The sequence below is a fragment of the Gambusia affinis genome, linkage group LG17 (assembly GCF_019740435.1).
Source record: "Gambusia affinis linkage group LG17, SWU_Gaff_1.0, whole genome shotgun sequence".
NCBI lineage: Eukaryota > Metazoa > Chordata > Actinopteri > Cyprinodontiformes > Poeciliidae > Gambusia > Gambusia affinis.
The window spans coordinates 17,608,756-17,628,926 of NC_057884.1; the positions used below are offsets into that span (position 1 = coordinate 17,608,756).

Here is a 20,171-nt window from a genome sequence, read left to right on the forward strand (position 1 = left end):
ATGTCAGAAGATGTGCCAAAACATAACGGGACTAATACGGTTTTGTTAAGTCTTCAAAACTTTATTTTCATTTCAAATGGATGCATGAACAAAGAGATACATGAACAGTAAAACACTCTGTAGTGCATCAACACTACAATAAGGACATTTCACTTCACACTTCAGCAATAAGTCTAATGTATAATAAAAGCATTTCAAATTGTGTAGTTTTACTTTTACAGAGACTAAATAATGACTTTTTCACGGTTTGAGTGCAAATGCAGACTTCAGTGATCAAGTAAAAAAAGCGACAGCGAAAAATATGAATCATGTAAAAATGACATAAAAGAATATTTACAATGCTTAATAGAAATTAGTCTCCTTGACAGACTAAATATTTAACTTAATACGTAGCTGAAACGGTAAAACTTGTTAATGTGGCCAAATATACAGTCGTGGTGAATTCTATGATGTCAGTGGATCAACCAGCTGATCTTTACCGAGTCCCACAATAATTTATATCTTAAGTGTATAAAACCAAACACCACTGATTCCACCATGCCATTATTTACTAAACAAATATGAAGTCAAAATTAAGTAAAAAAAAAAACAAAACAATGTACTCTTAAACACTGTACATAAATACAATAGTCACAAATTAATAATCCTCCCAGCAGATATAGGCTTAAAATAATACATTCATGTTCCCAGAACATTTCTTCTGACGAAATAATACCAATCAATCAATCATACAGTAGTTTATGTTCTGACACATTTCAGCTACAATACTTTACATCATGAAAACATGAAAACATCATACAGTCACCAATGACTGTATGCGGTGACCCAGCCTGACCTCTGACCTGAACCCAACAGGGAATCCAAGGATGTTTGAGTTTAAAATAAAAAAAAACAAGTAAAAAGTAGAGCTTTTTAAATTTTAGGTGACTGGGTCAACCAGCCTCACAATAGCATTTCTGAACTGGTACCAAGCTGAAATAATTGCTTCAAGTTAATAAATCTCCAGTGTCCAACATGTAACATACGATATTAACGAGTAAAACCTGAGAGCCAAACATCGGCCCAACTTATGTAATGTTCTCGGTTCAGATTCACTCCCTAAATCTCCAAAGTGTTGAAAGCACCCGGCGTGCGTCATTTTCAAAATGACTTCTTCTTTTCTAACAGAAGCAACAAACAGTCATCTGATAAAGTGATCTGGACGATGACGTTTTTCTGTAACCTTTGACATGATTTCAAAAGCTTAACATTTTTATTATTTTTTTGTTTTTGTTCAGTGGGTTTTGCATATTTGTCAGATAAAGTGCCATCCATCACACCACAATGGAAATTATAGTAGGCAAATATTTTCCAAAAATGCTGCTTTAGCAGCTTTGAGGATGTGGCATGTTTAAGTTACGTCTTGCGTCTCATTTCCCTGTTTGCTTGTAATAAAAAGAGCTCGCTGCTCATGTCTGTAGTGCTTCTTCAGTCTCCCTGAATCCTCATGAACTCTTGCTTCTGAGCCGACCTGCAACCGACAATGCTGGAGGAAGAACACACAGAGAATGAAAATGAGACAGAGTGTACCAGGAATAGGCCTCTCAGTAGTTTTCTGTTTGGTGTACCTGATGGGTATCATGGAAATGACTGTGATGACGCTGGAAATCATAAAGACTAGGCCTGGGAACCAGGTCAGACTGTTCTGATAGATCTTTGTGAAAGCAGGAATGTAGACGGCGCCGGCCACCTTTAGAGTCATCTGGAGAGAGGTCAGAGCAATGCCTGACAAAAAAAAACAAACAAGAAAAGAATCATAAAATAAAAGCTGTGTTGAAGGACCATTTACAATTTTTATTTGGTTTGAAAGATTTAAACTGTGATCTACAAGGATTGGTGAACAAAATCAGAGAGACTGGGTGAACCAGCTAAACCATGTCTGGTTTCTAGTAAATGACTCTGCAACTTAATTTATGCACAGACTATTTAATGTTAACAACCCAGGGCAACAGATATCTCTAAGGCCATTTTTTTTAAGATCCAGAAAGCCTGGCCCCATAATGACTTATCTGGTTTGCATCCAGTTAAATGAAATGTTAAAAACAGTTCATTGTTTTTTTGTGTGTGTGCTTTGAGCGAACTGTGCTAAAAAGGACAAACAGAGACTTTCATAAAGAATAAAAGCACATGTCATTTTTCTATAGGCAAATATTGCTGTGAAATGTGCTTTCAATAGCGTGTTTTGCTACCGTCACACATGGGCCCGGATCGGGAACTCACCACATCGGGACGCAGGAACCTGCTGAGAAACCAGGGCCCTAATTGTCGGCATCGGGATGAGCGCAAAGAGGTTTAATAAACGGGCTGTGGAGACAAAGTTGAATTAATTATTATTTTCATTCTTCCAGGCAGCGTCCCCCGGCTGCTTTGGAGCTAATGCTAACTTCTTTCGCCCCAGCTAGCCTTTTCCCAGCCATGTTGCTTGACTTTGGTTGGCTGGCTAGCTAAACTTAAATACCTTTAGTTTCTTTATACAAGCATAGCCTATTATATTTATATAAAAAAAGCAAATGCCAAATAATTTCCAGTTGTTGTTCTTGTTTGCACACATGCTAGTGTTAGTAGGCTAATGCAGTACAGCTAGCTAATACAGGAAGTCAAAAAAGTAGAACTTCAACTTGGCTTAAAACCAATTATTAGCTACCATAATAAAGCATAAAGTCGTGTTTTGTTGCAATTCTGTATTTCACTTAATTATATCCCAGTCACTTTTTTTTTTACCCTGGAGATTTGGCTAACACTACATAATATTATAAAAAGCACGCTGCTGTTTCCTTGTGAGTACAGAATGTATGTTATTGTACTGCTGTGAGCTCTCAGCACTGTCTGAAAATCTGAGAATAGGAAGACTTTATGGCTTCACATCGTTCTCACTTCCTCTTTCTTGTTCCTGTGTTTTCAATAACTTAGATTTTAAATAACGGAGACTGAATGGATGAAATTGCACAGCTTGACTTTAACAGCCCAGAAACAGAACGATATCAACACCGACTGGTGTCTCCAGTGCCATTAGATGTTATATTAGACAACAGTTTATGGAAATGTTCCCTCATGATGCAGTTCTGAGTCAACCAACACGCTCAGTCTCACCAACGTAGAAAAGGGAGGTCGTAGTGACGAAGGACATGACGTAGATCCCCACAGCGAACGACAGCATGCCGATCAGGATCATCGTTTCGTCACCGACGCATTTTCGAAACACCATTACGCCGAGGAAACTGGTGATGAAAATCCCACAGCCCGCCGCACTTCCGTATCCCACCTCGAGAGAGAACAAAGAAACAAATTTAAAGCACAGTTGAAAGATACTGTGCTTTACATTTGTATGAAAGCACAGTATCAAAAAGTATTTAGCCACAAGCTAACATTTACAAATGTGACGTTACTTGTATGGCCGTCCAGCTGAGCGGCGATTTCAGCACGAAGGAGCCCAGGACCTCTATGGCTCCGCCCACAGCAAAGTCGTAGAGAAAGGCCGCCGCAAACAGGAGAACCACGTTCACCATGTTTACCCTGGCACAATCCCCGATGAGAGGAGTGTAACGGGAGGCGTGGGAGAGGAGGTGGTAGCTTTCCTCTGAGTTCTCGCTGTTCACTCGATTCACCTGTTATTGTGAAGGAAATGCAAAATGTGCCTTCAGTGGGAGCGTCACAGAAAATCACAAACCTGGAGAACTACAATCTATCGCTGCACTCAAGCTTTTTCACATTTTGCCATATTACAGCCACAAACTGAAATGTTTTATATATTAAGCATATTTTTTTTCCTTTATTTAACCAGATAAAACCCCATTGAGATCCAAATCTCATTTGCAAGAGGAACCAGCACAGAAAATCTGCAACACAACAACCTGGTTCCGTTATTGATTTTATGTGACACTATCACAAAGCGGCTCATATTTGTGAACTCCAAGGAAAATGATGCAGTTTTCTGTTCTGTTGAAGCCTAAGCGGTTTGTTAAAGAACATAAAGACCAAGAAAGTTAGAGAACCTGTTGCCAGGACAGGTGAATGTCTTGCATTCTACAAATATGGTTTTATGTTATTGTGGTAAGAGAAGCTACAGGAAGTCTTTGCAGTTTACCTCGAGACATGGAGGGGAAGCGGCAAACGCGTGGAAGAACAGAACAAAACCAAGCTTTATGGCCTGTGAGCAAAATGCCAGATGTAGCAGAAAACTTACAATTAGCATCATCGTATGTTTCATTCTGCTACTTTGTTTTGGTCTGTCAGGCTACAAAAAACATTAAAGTTTGTGGCAGAAACATGAGAAAATGTGAAAAAGCTTATAGGATATAAATGTTTGCATTGTATATATTTTTTTACTTCAAGCCAACTATGAAGTTGGCAAACATGTAACAGCAAGGTTTCCCCCAGAAAACTTGCTAAACCCAGTGGTTGGGTGATAGGGCAGTCATTCATGAGTGTTTTTGAGTTAAAAATTATCTAAAGTTGACAGGAAATTTGAAAATATCACTTGATAAATATGTGTTATTAAAAGAGTGGAAGATTAATACCTGAACAACAACTATAGGTATAGTCTTAAAAAATGCAAACAATTTAAAAAGACATAAATAAATAAGCAATACTTAGGCTGGTGGTGGCACAAGTAAAGCCTGGTGGCCCGCCAGGCTTATAATACCCTGGAGGAAACCCTGATCACTGTGAGGTACGACGAAGGGAGTGCACTGACCTGCAGCAGGGCTGCAGCGAATATGAAGCACAGCAGGTTCAGGAGCGTGCTCACAGAGAGCAGGACGGTTCCGTTTCCCAGACTGGAGCTGTAAACCAGGAACAGATGACCTGACACCAAGCTGCCCACCACTCCTGTTAACCCGTACAGCAGCTCCACTTTCATCATCACCTGCGTGTCAAAAGAACAGGAAGTGATTCCTCTGAAAGGACAAAAAAACGCTAACTGAAAAGTGCAGCTTCCATGCCACATTCCAAAACCTGAAGCTGCACTACAATGTAACAAACAGTTACTACTAGAAAACATCGACAATCACATGATTCAATCTGACACATACAGGAAAATGAGAAATAAAAAAAAAGTCCCAAATGTTGCAACAAAAGCAAATATTTGAGAGCAGTGAAAGCTAATCTAAACCACTCCTTTCACATGTGATCATGTGACTGTGTCTGTTTTTGCATTAAGAGGGGAGAGGAAGCTGTAAAGTGGTTATGAGCAGGAGAGATAAAGGGTGACAGGTGAAATAAAAATAAAGGTAAATAGAATCACAGATTATTAAGGAGAAAAAATGTTTTAGTCGTACCGGGTTTATATCAGCCAGAGCCTACAAGTGCATCTCAATGACTTAGGATGCAATTGAAAAGTTAACTTACTTCACTCATTTAAATACAAGAACAACATGTGAACTCACCCTATGCAGGTTTAGGGTGAAATATGATATATGTTTTATTTACTTATTCTTTTCATTTTATTTTTGATGATTATAATGAAAGAAAATCAGTTTTTCAATGTTAAAGAAGCTGGTTGTTCACTGAGTGCCGTATTCAAACAGAAAGTTCAGCATATGAAAAAACTGGAAAAAGGCAGATAACATGGATAACTGCTGTCTGGAGATGAAAATGTGTTCAAAGATTATATGCCACCAGGTTGAAAAACTTTATGAATCTTCTTACCATGATAATATGGTGAGATTAGCTGAAGGTCTTATCTGTTTGCGCTGTGCTACCGTATGCAGCAGTGCTGGAATATTGCAATATGTTAACTACAGCAGTAGTCTTTGTTTCCACAGCACACAGGCGTATCCAGAACATGGAGAACAAAGGCCCATGAGTTTAGTCACCTGAGATAGTGATAACATGCAGCGGATTACCTGGTCAAAAAGTACAGTTTTGTGTGCCAAGGTCCTCTTTTCAGATTAAAACCGATTTTGGAATTCATATGAAAATTAAGATCCTGCTGCTTTTGTTCCAGGTTTAAAAAAAATCAAAAAAATCAAAAACAGATTGTAGTGCACTTCCCTCTGCACACAAGGTTTATGGAGATATTGATTCCACTTTCCAGCAGGACTCAGCAACTGACCCTGCTGCCCATGGTAGTGCAAACCCACCAGCTCTAAACCCTACAGAAAATCTAAGAGAGTTTTCAATAAGCAGATGAGAAACAGGAAAGCTGAATCTGGCTAATGATTCAGCTACAAGCTCATTGTGTTCCTGCCACCCGTCTCTGAAGCAGAAATTGATTTTACGCAGGGCTCAGAAAGTTCAGGTGTTTTATTTTCTGCATTGGGTTTTACTTCACAGTTCTCTCAAGGTTGTTGTTCTTCCTGTTGCTTTAACACATTTTGTCCTTCCACAAAACTTTAAAATGATGACTCTGCCCTTAGCTCTGTGTGGACAGACTGCTTCTTTATCAATGTTCATTTATCAATGTTCGGTAAACAGGTTCATTTTTACCGACTTTATGGAGGCCGATAATGACTGTATGCAGTCTTTTAAATGCGTGTGTACCATAGTATTAACATTGGTCTTATAAGACAATAAATAATTCATAATTATTCAATGAGATATGCTAATTTTGAACCTTCTTACTTCCGAAAATAAACTTTTAAATTTATTGAGATGCGCATTTAGTTATCCCTTCATATTTTTAACGACATTTTACCCAATAATAGTATTCAAACTATTAAAGTTTTTGTTTTTATGATGGTGGGAATAGATAACAAGTAGCCTTTCAAATCAAAACGCACTTTACGTGCTAAACCACCAACCTTGGAGCGATCAGCCGCCGTTGAGCCGAGCGACGCCAGAGTCATGATGCCGGGCCAGTAGGCGCTGAAGCCCCCGGAGAGCCCGAAAACCACCGCGGCTGCAAACATCAGCTTGAGCGGAAGACCGAAAATGACCACCAGGAGCAGGGCGAGCCTGGACAGCAGGTACCCGCTCAGGGGCACCACGATGGGCGCCCTCCTCCAACCGCGGTCGCTGAGACTAGCCAGAACCAGCGCGGGTATGACGGGCGTGAACTGGATGATGAGGTTATAGGTCATGTAGAAGTTGGTGATGGCCGTCTGCTGGCTCTCCTCGCTGGAGTGACCGGGGTCGGTGATGTTGGCGGTCCTATCCCTCACCACCATCTGCAGAGCGGTGTCGAAGAGAGTGCTGCCCAGCTGCTCCAGCACGATGATCGGCTCTATCTGCCGAAACACCGCGAAGGCTGCTTGGCACAAACTCGGCGTCGCCATGACTTCGGGTGTTGGGCTCTTCAGAGGGACCAACAGGCACTGGTTGCTGCTGTTGTTGCTCTTCTATGAAAATCACAAGAATGCGTCGCAGAAGTGAACTGCCTCTGGCTGGGAGGGACTCTGCCGGTCCATTTCCTCATCTGTTCGCTGCGATCTGTCAGTGTTTCATCCGATGTTCCCTAAAATGTAGGAACCTAACTGATTATTCATCAGTTAAAGTGTTGGTGATCAGTGCCAAAAAACTAACAAACATCCTTTTGGAATTTTTTCAGCATTTTCTCAACCTTTAATTCATGTATTGTTTCCTGAAGAACCTGTGTAAAAGTCGCGACTGACAAAAAAAAAAAAAAAAACCCTGGAAAGATTATTTCTCACAGATCACTAAATGTTCATTGTTACTTTCACAGGGTGGCCCGCTCCAAAAATATAATCTGCAAACTGTCCCTAATGTTTCTCTGTGTTGGTTGATATTTTCATATTTTTGATAAATGTTGCCTATAGGAAATCTATGGGCAACATTTGGGAGCTTTGGGGGAGAAAGGGAGTTGAAAAACTGGCTTTATTCTTCATTAAAGTTTCTGCCAGTTATCTATTGTCCAAAACCAACTAACGATATTTTTTAAAACCAGCTTCAATTGGTCTTAGTTGAATTTAGAGCCTTTATGAGAATACATTTACAAGAAACCACTTATCTAACTACTTCCATTATGAATAAAATAAAAGTTTCTTAACTATAAAAGTCAGTGGCACATGACTTTAAGACGTGCCACTGGTTTTGTTAACTGACATTAACAGTATTTTGGTCTTGTTGAAGTCCTGCCTGTTAGGATATAAACGATTCTGAAAGTGTGTTCACATCATCACTTCTCTAAGCACAGGTTACATTCAAAACTGGGTGTAAACCACTGATAAAAGGCTTTTGAGTCGACAGACTGAACTGTGACGTTCAACAACGGCTCTGTTTCAGTTTTTATATGAAAGACAGTTTAATAAACTTTCGTTTTGTTAAAACATGTAAATGAACCAGTCTGACACCACGCATGTCCAGGTTTTACGTTTAATGAGAAAATATCCATAATATGTGTAGTAGGAGTATACTGTGAGCCTTACATGTGCTATAAAATAACCAAGCAGATTATGAGCATACAAGTGGTTAACATAGGAACAGAGGTTATGTTGTATATTTAGCAAATTATTACTGGTTTAATCACACACACACACACACACACACACACAGAAACAGCGTGAGTCACACACTGACGCCTCTTTAGCTTCTAAAAGGAGAAAACTGAGCTACCAGCATTTAAAATGACAAATAAAATCATCTCTGCACCTTGAGTTCAAACATAAAAGCATCATCATCATAATATATATAAATCACAACTCCTCTGTGTGTGCATGGGACTGATTGTGAGAATAAACAATGAAATTTGGGAGTTGATTGAAGATGATCGGAAAAAGTTCTTGCAAATATTCCTCCTCATTTACCTACATGTGAATTATTAAAGCTTAAAATTCTGTCCTGAAATGTTATTTTGTAATGACATACTACATATTTCTATAAAGGAAGTAAAGCAAAGAATTTGCTTGTAAGTAGTCGCAGCAGCTGATGTCACGATGACTGGGGAACCGGTTTTACCTGTTGGTTTCTGTCTCTCCTACTTGTCCTCTAGATTCTTTTTAATGCCACACTACAATTTATCTAACATCTGAGTTTGTGGAAAAGGGACACAATTCCTTTAAAAAAGTAAAAGTGAAACATTAATAACATTAACTGAAGATGAAATGAACCGTTCAGGTTGCTACTGGCACTTTTTTTCCACAGTAACAGCAGCTTCTTTACCTCACCCACTTTAAGAGTTAATACAATCAGATGGTAGTGTGTGTGTGTGTCCTTCATCTCATGTTTTCTAAAGCTCTCCTCAGAGTAGGTGAGGGGTGTTTAAGTGTGTTTGGGTACACAGAGGTTTAGTCCCATTTTGAAAGACACTTGTTAGGGACAGACTGCGACCTTTGGTTTAAAGAAATCGTTTTATCCTCATGCCTGCAACATGGCAGAGAAAATAACCTCACAGGTTAGCTAGGCCAGAAATTTGCCTTTCTTTTAAATTCCTGTGAAAGATTATCTAGACCTAATAATTAAGCACGTTCCCACAACACTTCTGTAAAACTACACTGTTCCTATGATTTAAAGTCAATCACTGCAAAAACACAAAATCTTATCAAGTATTTTTGGTCTTTGCACTAGAACCTAACTTAGCTTACTACACTTGAAGTAAGAAAACTAGCAACTTTTCAGCATGGTGTAGGATATTAAATTACATAAATAAATCCTTAATATTGATTTAAAAAGTACTAGTTCTGATTTTTACACTAAAAACAATACATTTTTCTCATGTATTAAGTGTAAAAATCAGACATTGGAACTTGAGTTATATAGTTTTTCATCTATATTAAGAAACTGTTGACTTAAAACAAGCTATTATATCTTGCTTAAAAGTTGCTCGCAAGTTAGTTTTGTCATATTTCAAGTGTGCTAAGATACCTGCACTAGAAACCAGACAAAAAATATTTCCTACGATGTTGTGTGTTTGCAGTGAAGATAAGTGATAAGTGCCTGGAGTTTTCTCCAGCTTTATGGACCACAGAGTAACAGAGCACCTCCCTCCCCCACTAGTTGCTGCACATTTCTAGTCAGCTGGCTAAAAGCAGCTGTGTATTTTTGTATGCGGAAAAACAAGACGAGCAGGGTGCAGGCTGAGCAGAAATGTAACATCAGTTCCTGCCGCTGCTCTGTGCTTGTTTCAGTTTGGGGGGAAAAACAATGCAAATCCATGCACACAATTAATACTTCTTAAATAGATTTAAGAGCTTTTTTTTTTTAACTCGAAATAAAATTTTGTTTTGGTATAACAACCTTTTTATACAGAACCTTTCCAGTATTCCAAGTCAAATTTTATCTTCAGCCACATGTTCACACATCAGAAGCACTTCGCTGTCATACATGAAACAACTGCTTACATCTGAAAGCACAGGCAACGAAGCCAACAAAATTGAAATAACTGGTCTTCAGAATATAAAGACACTTAAGTCTACCTTAAGCCTTAAAATCTGTGAAATTTAGAGAGTACAGACAAACTTTCAGTCTGATGTGGTTCCATATTCTCTCTAGGTCCTATTGAAGGTGAAGTAATACAAATAAAAGAGAATCAAATACATCATACGCAGCAACTACTGACAGTCTAAGGCAGAGATAGTTTTTGCTATTGTTTTTTGCAGATTTACTTACCAGCTTTTAACAATCCAGGGATGCTGTCGATCCGGCACTTTAAATTTAATAAAGATACTTAAACAAGTGTAGAAGTTCCCATCAACATTTGAAATAGTGTGTGCACATCCTAAAACAACGTGGGTTTGAGAGTCAGTGGTGCCCTTTGGTTGAGTTCCTCCAAGACACTGTGGTCCTTCTGCAGCATTGTAAAAGGTTCAGAAATGTCGGAAATGTCCAAAATGTGTTCATGCTTTCTCTTGGCTTCGTCTTTCTTTCCACAACACACACGCACACACACACCTGGTTCTCTTCCTGTTGAGACTTCAGGGTTTTCTAAAACAACCGCAGGTCCATTCAGCAACTCTCTGGAAACAATCTTTACATCTTAACTCTTAGTTCAATCATTAAACTGCAAATAGAAAAAAAATAAAAAAATTGACTAAAGTCACTCACCGTCTACCAGTTTGTGGAGACGATACGCCTAAAATGTCGAAACCTCATCATCAAACCTCCATAAAAACCCTTCTAACATGTCAACTATCAAATATCAACCTCACTGTTACACCTTCAGTTCTCAGGTCCCCAAACTGATGCGTCTCATCAGGCATCTTGTGATCATCAGGATACAGTTAGCATAATAAATACTGGTTAATTCTCCATTCTTTCCCCCCCATCATCGTCATCCCACTGTCTCCTTCTTCACAGTCCCTGAAAAGAGTTGTTCACTCTTCCTCCTCCTCCTCTTCTTCTTCTTCTTCTTCCTCCTCTCCTTCCTCGTTGGCATAGATACCAGCTTCCCACTTCAGCGCCATGTTGCTCTTCCTCCTGGTCATCCTTGTTGCCTCCAGAACCTGAAGTAGATACAATGTCCAATCAGAGTCGAGCTTGATGTGAGCAAAGTAGTGAACATCCGATGACATGAGAAGATGTTGTTTCCAAGTAAACAATGAAATAAAAGTCAATAAAAGTTCGCTTGCTTCATCTCTGTTTTGATATCACTTGTTGATAACTCAGGAATGCTAGCGATTCAGTTGTTCTCTAAAGAGTGTACCGCTAAACTGAAAGCTGTCTGGGGACATCTGAGGGAAGCAGCTCACACTAAACACTGAGAGAGGAAAAGGAAGCAGCTGCAGCCTCCTGTACTCAATTGTACAAAGTAAAAAATCTAAAAATTTTGAATGAAAATATTTTTTTGATGCACAAAATAAGGCACATGGTGAAAATTACAGTTTTGAGAAATGTGCACACATTTTTTAAAACTTTGCTGCTCAAATTATAGCTCAATGTACTAACAGCATAGTCTATTTAGGGACTGAATAATTATTTAAAATGCTATCATGGGGAAACTAGTTGGACATTTGAGACTATATCAGGTAACATAAAGTGCTTTGATGCATCCTTGTTAAAAAATAAATTAAAATGGAGACCGTAGAATCGGCTTACAAAAGACAAAATGTTGATGAAGACACATGCAGAACCAACACAACAAAACTGAGCAATGCAGTAAGACAACAAGCAGACCTGGGATCAGATTTTTGCTTCCTTTAAGAATTACAACAAGATTTACATGTATAAAATACATTGCTTTCTTAGTTCAAGGGAAAAACCTGCAGTTGTAAGTATTAAGACATTCAGCGGTTGTCTAACTGTACGTAACCAAACACCTCTATTGTTCAAAGACAAACAGGAGTGTGTGAATTTTTCTGACCCAGGTCTGTTTGTAAGGGCGGTTAAGGGAGCGGCGAGACTTCGGGGCGTTTTGAATACCTCAGTGGTTACTTCATTAGCCCGCAACAAATGTGCATACTGAGTGACCAGCAGGAGAGAAGCAACAGGACAGTCAAGTCAACACATGATGTCATCATGAATAAAAGAATCACAATTCACCATGTAGTCAAGGCAAATTCAGTTTAAGGAATGTAAAGAGGTTTTGCAGTTTGTAAACTGTTCAAACTGTTACTTTGTGTGTCTTTTCCTGGCATATCTGCATCATGTTGGGTCATAAAATGAAAGGAATCCCCTTTATTTTGCCTCATGCGACTTCTCAAGCTGAATAATATGTGGGAACAGAAAGCCCCAACTTCAGTGACTTACTTTCACTTTGATTTTCACGCTTCAGACGGGGAATTTCCCCTTTTCTGTTGACCAGTCTACGCTCATGCCAGCTGCTGACTTTATTAATCACAACATGTGATGTCTGAGGTACTTTCTGTAACTATCTAGAGGTTTCACAGAAGAGCTGAAGGCTCATTTACCCAGGGAACAAACAAAGGAGGACAGTGAAAGAGATTTACACCCTCCATTTTGTAATGTTTGCTTATTTAAATCCTAAATGTGAAAATACTTACACTGTTGTCTTCCATCTTCTCTTTTCTCTTCACCTTGTGTGTTTCATAATCTTCCAGCAGTGTCTGCATCAAGGTTTTGGGTCGTGATCCTCCTGAATCCTCGCTGCCAGCATCAGACAGAGCCCCTTCTGAGGGGGAGGGGGAGACTGGCGGTGCAGGACGAACTTTCTCAATTTTTCCTGAAAACCACAAATCAAAGTGACCTTACATAAAGCAGGTTGTTTTAATGTGCTGCTTCCTTTTAGGAAAATATGTTCACAGATCTAACGTGTTGGAAAAATATCCATGTCCCTCACGTTTTTGAATGCTATGTTAGGTAACAATAACAAGCATCAACTGGAACTTCACAACACAGACAAATACAAAGTTGTGCAAAACTGTGCAATGAAATGAAAATGATTTATAGTGTTAAAAAAAATACGCTAATGTAAATCTGAAAAGTCTGTTATGCCTTTGTAGTCAGCTTTCCTGAGTTAAATCATGGCAGAAGAGCATCTGCTGCAATTGCAACTGCAAGTGTTTTGGGGGATTTCTACCAAATTTGTGTAACCACAGACATAAATTGTGTCATTTTATATTCCAAAATAGTTCAGTCTCACTCAGAGTGGATGGAAAGCACCTGGTAACATTAGTTTTTAAATCTTGCAACAGATTCTCAATTAGATTTGGATGTGAACTTTGATTGGGCCAATTAAACACATAAACATGTTTTGACAACTCCATTGTAGTAATGGCTGTACTTATGGTTGCCATCTGCTAAAACATGCTCCTCTGTTTTTCTTTGTGTTGATCTATCAAAAATCTTAAAGAATACACCAATAAACAGTCAAAAACTGTTTAGTGTGAATATTCTTGCATGAATTGTGTAAAAGTGTGACACTATCAACCGCAGTTGAAACAATCAGATTATTTATGATTATTGGAAAAAACATCAACTAATTTGGTAACTGACTAATCGTTAACTGGAGTAAACAAACCCCAAAACAAAAGTAATTTGCTGAAAGAACAACATAGTTAGAGCAGTAATTAAGCTAAAACTGAAGAAAAAAATTTACACATTTTGGAATTTCATATAAAAAAACACTTTGATCTCCACAAGTGGCATAGTTTTAGATTTGCCAGGTTCAAATTCCATATACAAAAAAACCATCCTATTAAACACCTTGCTTGTTTAAAAAAAAATAAATAAATAAATAAATAAATAGGTAATCCCTACACTGTACTTGTATTATCTTGGCTACAAATGATCAAACGTACACGGAAGGAATGCTATGTTATTACATTTTAGGCAATAAAATGTTTGTGTTCTTATTTTAGAAAGGAGATGAATTATTATTATTCTAACATTGCATAAAAGATGCACATAGTTAAATAGGAAATCTGCAGAATGTGGCAATTTCTTTATCTGATTAACCGATTAATTGTCAAGATAATCGATAGAACAGTTCATTTCCAAAACATTCAGCCCTAGTATTAACTAACCTGGCGCTGTCCGTGCTGTCAGGGTGAGTCTAGCTGGGAGGCTGTTGCTCTTCATCTTATCTGCGGGGGTAATGGTGCCGTGTCTCACTCCTGTCCTCACCGGTCCGTGATTGTTGCTGGGTGCGGCGCTGGGCCGGAAGACAACGGCGGGCTGCGTCTTCCGCTGCTTCTTCAGCTCTTCCTCTCTTTGCTGAGCGGCTCGGATCTCCTCCTCGATCATGGACAAAGTTTTCTGCTTTTTAGAGCGCAGGCGGAATGGGCCTTGAGCCGCCGCTTCCACCTCGGGGCCTCGAGACGCTGCTGCTGTGCTGCGGAGCTCAGCTGCCTCAGAGTATTTACTGAAGTAGCTGAACTCCGGCTTCTCTGGGCTCGGAGGAGATGGGGGGCGGTAGATGGGGGTCGGCCTGGGGACGTTAGCTGGAACAGGAGCGGGTGTAGGATCTGGAGCCGAGGAAGCGAGCGCCCGCGTGTAGGACGATTGGATTTTGATCCGTGGGCCTCCGTTTCTGGGCCTCTGTGGTGGGGAAACGGGCTGAGACGGCGGAGGAGAAGGAGTCTGGAGCTGGGAAAGTCGGGATGAACTAGAGGACTCTGACGCCACTCTTTCATCAGACTGTGTGTCCGGCTGCGGGGACGGGATGGACGGCGCAGGACTGGAGGACGCAGGCGACTGGAAGCTGGGAGCTCCAGTAGAAGACACAGGTGAGGATGAGACTGGCACTGGGCTGCTTGTGGAGGCAGAGGATGGAGACACCGGGCCGCTGAGCTGGGAGGAGTTCAGCTCCCCTCCGTTCTGAGCGGCGAGGGCGCTCTGGATGGCATTTTGGACCAGGACCCCGGCATGAAATTCCAACTCGTCTTCGTTTGGGCTGCCGCCGGCACTCTGCCCATTGACTGGAGTTGTGGGCTGAGGGGTGGGGGGCGATACTGGAGTGAGTGGTAATGGAGTTGGGGGTAGAGACGCCCCGCTGTCTGAAACATTATCCAAACTGAAGAGAGTTGTGTCCTGAGAGCGGACGGACAGCTCATCCAAACCAGAGTCAAACTCTTCTGGGTGGAACGGTTGGCTGAGATCCTTTCCTTCGTCCTGCTCCGGCAGGATCGTCATCACGGCTCGGGCGCAAGTAAATTCTCCTGTTAGCCCCTCGTTAGACCATGTCACATGAGTCTCTCCAGTTTCTGCAACAAAGTCGCTGATGCCTGGGGTGCTCCTGGTTCCAGATTTACAGAAAGGTTTGGCAGAGTACAATTGAGTAGTTAGGCTCTTCTTGGCAGCGTCTCCCTGCAGAAACTGCTTCCTGGCAGATGAGAAATCAATCTGCTCTTCCAGAATGTCCTCCTTCCTAGTTACATCAGGATCAAAGGTCACCATCGTTGGGGGACCAGACATGTGGGGCTGCAAGAACACATTAGAAACACGGCAGTGAAAATGAGATGCAAACTTAAGTCAGCTTTTTCATATTACAACACATTACAACTGAAAACTATGGAGAGAAATTTGTTCCAATATTATTGCAAGAAAAGTAATTTAAAAATTAAAATTTGGAAAAGAAAGTATTTCAAAAATAAAACTTTGAAAATTTGCATTGTGTGTACAATGTATAATGCAGTTTCCTATTTTGTCATATATATATATTTTTTTATATATAGTTGAACCTACCTGAGTGGAGTTTGCTATTTTTCTCAGATTTAATTTCTTCAAATTATTTTCTGCATGTTGTGTGTGTATATTACCTGAGCGTATGGATAGGGATGATTTTGTTTCTGCTGTTTCCTCTCCTGATATTTCCTTAGAGATTCCAGCTGGTCTCTGTCCAGCTGCTCTTCCAAAGGCACCTTAAATGATTAAACAGACCAACATCTGATAAATCAGCCTGTCAGGGGGTTAGAGTTCACAGAAAAACAAAGACTGAGGGCTGCAGTCTACCTCCTGAGGAGGATTCCACCAGCGCTGTGCAATACCAGGGTTCTTCTTGACTGCCTGGTCTTTGATCAGCTCCTGGCGCTCGCGTTCCAGTTCCTGAACCTGGACAAGAAGAGCAGTTTTTGAAAAAGTGTATGAATATAAACACATTAGGTCGTAATGATTTTAATTCATGATTGGAAAAGGAAAAAGTTTTCTACTCAAAGAAAAATGTATCAGAGAAAAACCCAAACAACACACCAGTGTGTATTTTAGCTGTGGTGGTGGATCTACGACACACATTACCTCCTCTGATGGTCGCCTCCTCGTCACCCTGACCTGCTGCTCTTCTCCGGGTGTGAAGAGTTTTGCTGGTCGTCTCTCCTCCTGAAACGCTCGCAACTCAAACTTGACCGCGCCATGCCCCGACTCATCTCCCTGGACGTGACCGTTGGTTCTTAGGGCAGACTCCCGGTGGGGGAACGTGCTCAACCTTTGCTCCTCCACAGTGATTGATTGGCGATTGTCAGACACACACACAGAGGAAGAGGTTCCGTTGATACTGATTGGTTTTTTATGCTCTGACAGTGTGGGGTTTCCATTGGTGGGAGTCTCTGAAGCTGCGTCCAGCACCTGGTCCAGGTAGCTGATCTCCTGTGAACACATAAAATGAAGAAAATAATATTTCACAGGCAAAAATGGGAAAGCAGGCATTTTGATGCAGAATATAGCTCATCTTAAATTGTACAAATATGTATCTTTTAATCATATTGTTTCAAGTAATTTGGACACAAAAAAATCTATAAACTTGAAAAAATAAATCATAAGACATAAAATAAAAATGAATAAATATTCTAGGCATGTTTTCTTAAATCAATCAGCATTTTTAACTAAATGAAAAGTAAAAATTCTAAATATTTGACTACAGAACTCTGGAATTTCAAAATAATTACATTACACCAGCAATCATGCAGCAATTGTGGATGAATGTTTTTTACAAAATAGATGGAATAAAAGCAACATACTTGCACCACCTCGTTGTCCGGCGTCTCTACTTTCACAACTACACTCTGGCCTTGGTTGCTGGGGCTTCTGAGGCAGCCATGTTGGATCTGCTGGCTCTCCAGCTCCATGCTTGCAGGCCTGTCAGTGATAACTCTGACTGATTCCTGGAAACTGACACTCTTCACGGCTCGCTCTCTTGGTGAAGAGTCAGTGGCATCCTCGGCTGCTCGCCACGGGTTCTGTGTTGGTAAACAAACATGTGCTTCAGAAGATAGTTTAGTCACAACAATTCAGGCTCAAAAATAACAGTCTAATACACTTAGAAAGATTAACTTCTGACTTTTCCCTGGACCCTCTAAGAAAGTCAATCTGCATTGCAGCAGGAAAGTGTTTAATCCTCTGCTACAATGTAGTGCATTGACTGGCACTGACCACTGGAGGGCACCAATCATACACTACTACACAAACTGTCTCAATAAAAACGACATTTCTAAACTGGTATAAAATAACTTGGGAAAATGATGTATAACATTTTTCTAAATCTAACAAAAGTCTTAGTAAACTTGGACAAATGCAAGAGACAATAATGATGTTTGTCTCTAGAAGTGACTCATGTTTTCAGTGCCCCTTGGTGTTATTGTATTTCAACAACAAACATTTATGTATTTTACTGTAATTTTAAACAATACAACAAGGAAAAGATGATTTCATTTTTCTTTCACAAATAATCTGGAAAACATTTCAGGGTGGACATTTGTATTCAGAAATAGTTCTACACATCTACAACCAGAAATTTTTGACCATTTTTTTTTTTTTTGCAAAATACCTCAAAATTATTGAGATTGACTGGACATAATCTATTAACAGCAAATAAATCCTGCCACAGAATACTAATTCAATATAGGGTGCATTCACACCAGCCCCATTTAGTCTGCTTTAATCAAACTCTAGTTTGTTTGCCAAGAAAATCTGATTCATTTGGGGAATGTGTGAATGCGCAATCAAACTCTGATATGAACCAAAAAGAGTTAACTTTGGTTCACCAAAACCCTAGGTATTGATTCCCCTCAAGGGAACCCTGTCAACGTTCAAATGCACATATGAATGCAAGCGGGTCGGCATTCATAAATGCTCTTCAACTTATGAATGCAAAAGCAGGAAATGAACTATAGCACAGGGCATTCTGGGTCAATGTAGAAAAAAAACACACGAGAGTCTGGACCTAGAAGAAGAAATGGCTTGTGGTCTTTTGCCAAAAACTAAAGAGAAATCCTATAACAGCTAAAATCTGAAGCCACTCCATTTTTGTTTACATTTTGCAAAGAAGGAAGTTGCGCTCATGTCTTCTGAGGTTTTTGTCTCGTGTCATTCAGTGGTTTTTGCTGCAGTGCCACCACAGGTGATGTGAAAGTGAAGCACACCAAACTGAAAATGTAACAAATGTTGTCATTTTGGTCTCCAATCAAATCGACTCTACCGAAATATCAGGTGTGAAAACAACCTTAGTTCTTAACTTTGACTCTAAACCTCCCATTGAGTTTCAAGTTTTTTCTGGCCTCTGTCCATGTTGAAGAGAAGCATCCCCACATCATAATGCTGAAACCACCATGTTTCACCATGATGATGGTGTCTCCATGTTGATGTGCTGTGTAAGGTTTCCATCACATGTTTGCAACAGACCATCTTTTTGGCTTTCTTTTCACAACTGCGAGACATTTTTAAATCACTGTATTATGTGTAGCTAATGTTTCACTTTCACTGAGATTTTCCAGGAAAGTAATCCACCCAGGAATCAGAGCTCCTGGTTCAGTGACCCATCCATACCAAACATTCCTGCCCTGCTGTTCAACAGCAGCTACATTTACACACTCTTGTGTTTATGACCCGTCCCTTTGTTCTTCTGAGGGTCTCGACAAATAATCTATTGGCCTCTGCTTTTTAAAGGTCTTTGCACCAACTGCCTCTTCCGTAAGCGTGTGTTTATCTCAAAGAGAAGCTGTTAACCTTTGTGTTTCCAACTTTTGAAAGTGTGTGTGGAGATTAATGAGGGTCACTTGAGTAAATTGGCTCACCCTTCAGTTAAAACACGCAGTGGCATAGGAAAGTGGTGTTTGCAGCTTTTTGAGCCTCACAGAACCAGTGGCAGATCGGACCCGGACTTATCATCAATCAGAGGGGTAAATCTAGGTCATTTTCATTATGTAGCCCTTCTCTACCCGCCTGAGTCCCCTCAATCCTCTTTTTGCATCTTTTCCTTCCTCTTGTGCTTCCTCTCGCCACAGAAAAAGAGACAGCAGCCAAAGGAGTCACATGGTGGATTACAGCAGTCTGTTTGCTGAAAAGGATTTCTTGTCCTTCTCATAATCAGGCAAGGATTTTCTTCTACACTTCAGTGTGGTCTTCTCCACCCTCCTCTGAGAAAAAAATGTGGGCTTTAGGGTATGTGGCTCACTTATTTAGCTGAGTCCCATAAAAAAATACTTATTTAATATGGTCCTTTTGAGATAAATACATCAGCACATTGTGTCTATTTTCCATTAGACTTAACAGACTTACAAAGAGGTCCAACAGCATGACTTGAATTTCAGTCTGAAGTGAGCTTGGACGCTCCATGGCATTTGAAAAATTAGCCTCCATAATTGTAATAACTGGAGATATCAGGGAATCATCAGTTTAGCTCTGAATGAAGTGCTGCAGATTACTTAACAGTTTTTTTAAGCAATTTTAAGCATATGTAATGCATGCTACCTAAAGCTAGCAGAAACATCATTGAGTCCTATCAAAACAGAGTAGGCATGCTAGCATTAGCCTAGCAGTTCAGGAAATGTCACAGCATAAAAACTTCCAAAGGAGAAATTTATTGAAGACTGTAGCTCTGTGTGTTGAGTAAAATGTCTTTATGAACACTA

The 20,171-nt window shown here is 40.0% G+C and overlaps 2 protein-coding genes across 4 annotated transcripts in view; both read right to left on the bottom strand.

Moving 5' to 3' along the window:
* Window positions 1-45: 45 nt before the first annotated feature.
* On the bottom strand, window positions 46-7,498 carry LOC122819559 (thymic stromal cotransporter homolog). The gene is made up of 7 exons (XM_044096360.1): window positions 6,780-7,498; window positions 4,733-4,903; window positions 3,426-3,644; window positions 3,130-3,301; window positions 2,260-2,343; window positions 1,608-1,764; window positions 46-1,525 (listed from the first exon to the last, which is right to left on the bottom strand). The coding sequence occupies exons 1-7, from the start codon at window positions 7,251-7,253 to the stop codon at window positions 1,468-1,470; spliced, it is 1,335 nt and encodes a 444-aa protein (XP_043952295.1). The 5' UTR covers window positions 7,254-7,498; the 3' UTR covers window positions 46-1,467.
* A 798-nt stretch (window positions 7,499-8,296) lies between these two features.
* Window positions 8,297-20,171, bottom strand: part of LOC122819560 (A-kinase anchor protein 2) — a 78,288-nt gene continuing 66,413 nt past the window's right edge. For all 3 annotated transcript variants that reach the window (XM_044096364.1, XM_044096362.1, XM_044096363.1), the window contains 7 exons: window positions 17,283-17,501; window positions 16,564-16,911; window positions 16,282-16,380; window positions 16,089-16,190; window positions 14,355-15,750; window positions 12,873-13,051; window positions 8,297-11,375 (listed from right to left, as the gene is read on the bottom strand). In XM_044096364.1, the coding sequence (XP_043952299.1) occupies window positions 11,247-11,375; window positions 12,873-13,051; window positions 14,355-15,750; window positions 16,089-16,190; window positions 16,282-16,380; window positions 16,564-16,911; window positions 17,283-17,501 (2,472 nt within the window). In that variant the 3' untranslated portion in view covers window positions 8,297-11,246. The remainder of the gene's footprint in view (window positions 11,376-12,872; window positions 13,052-14,354; window positions 15,751-16,088; window positions 16,191-16,281; window positions 16,381-16,563; window positions 16,912-17,282; window positions 17,502-20,171) is intronic.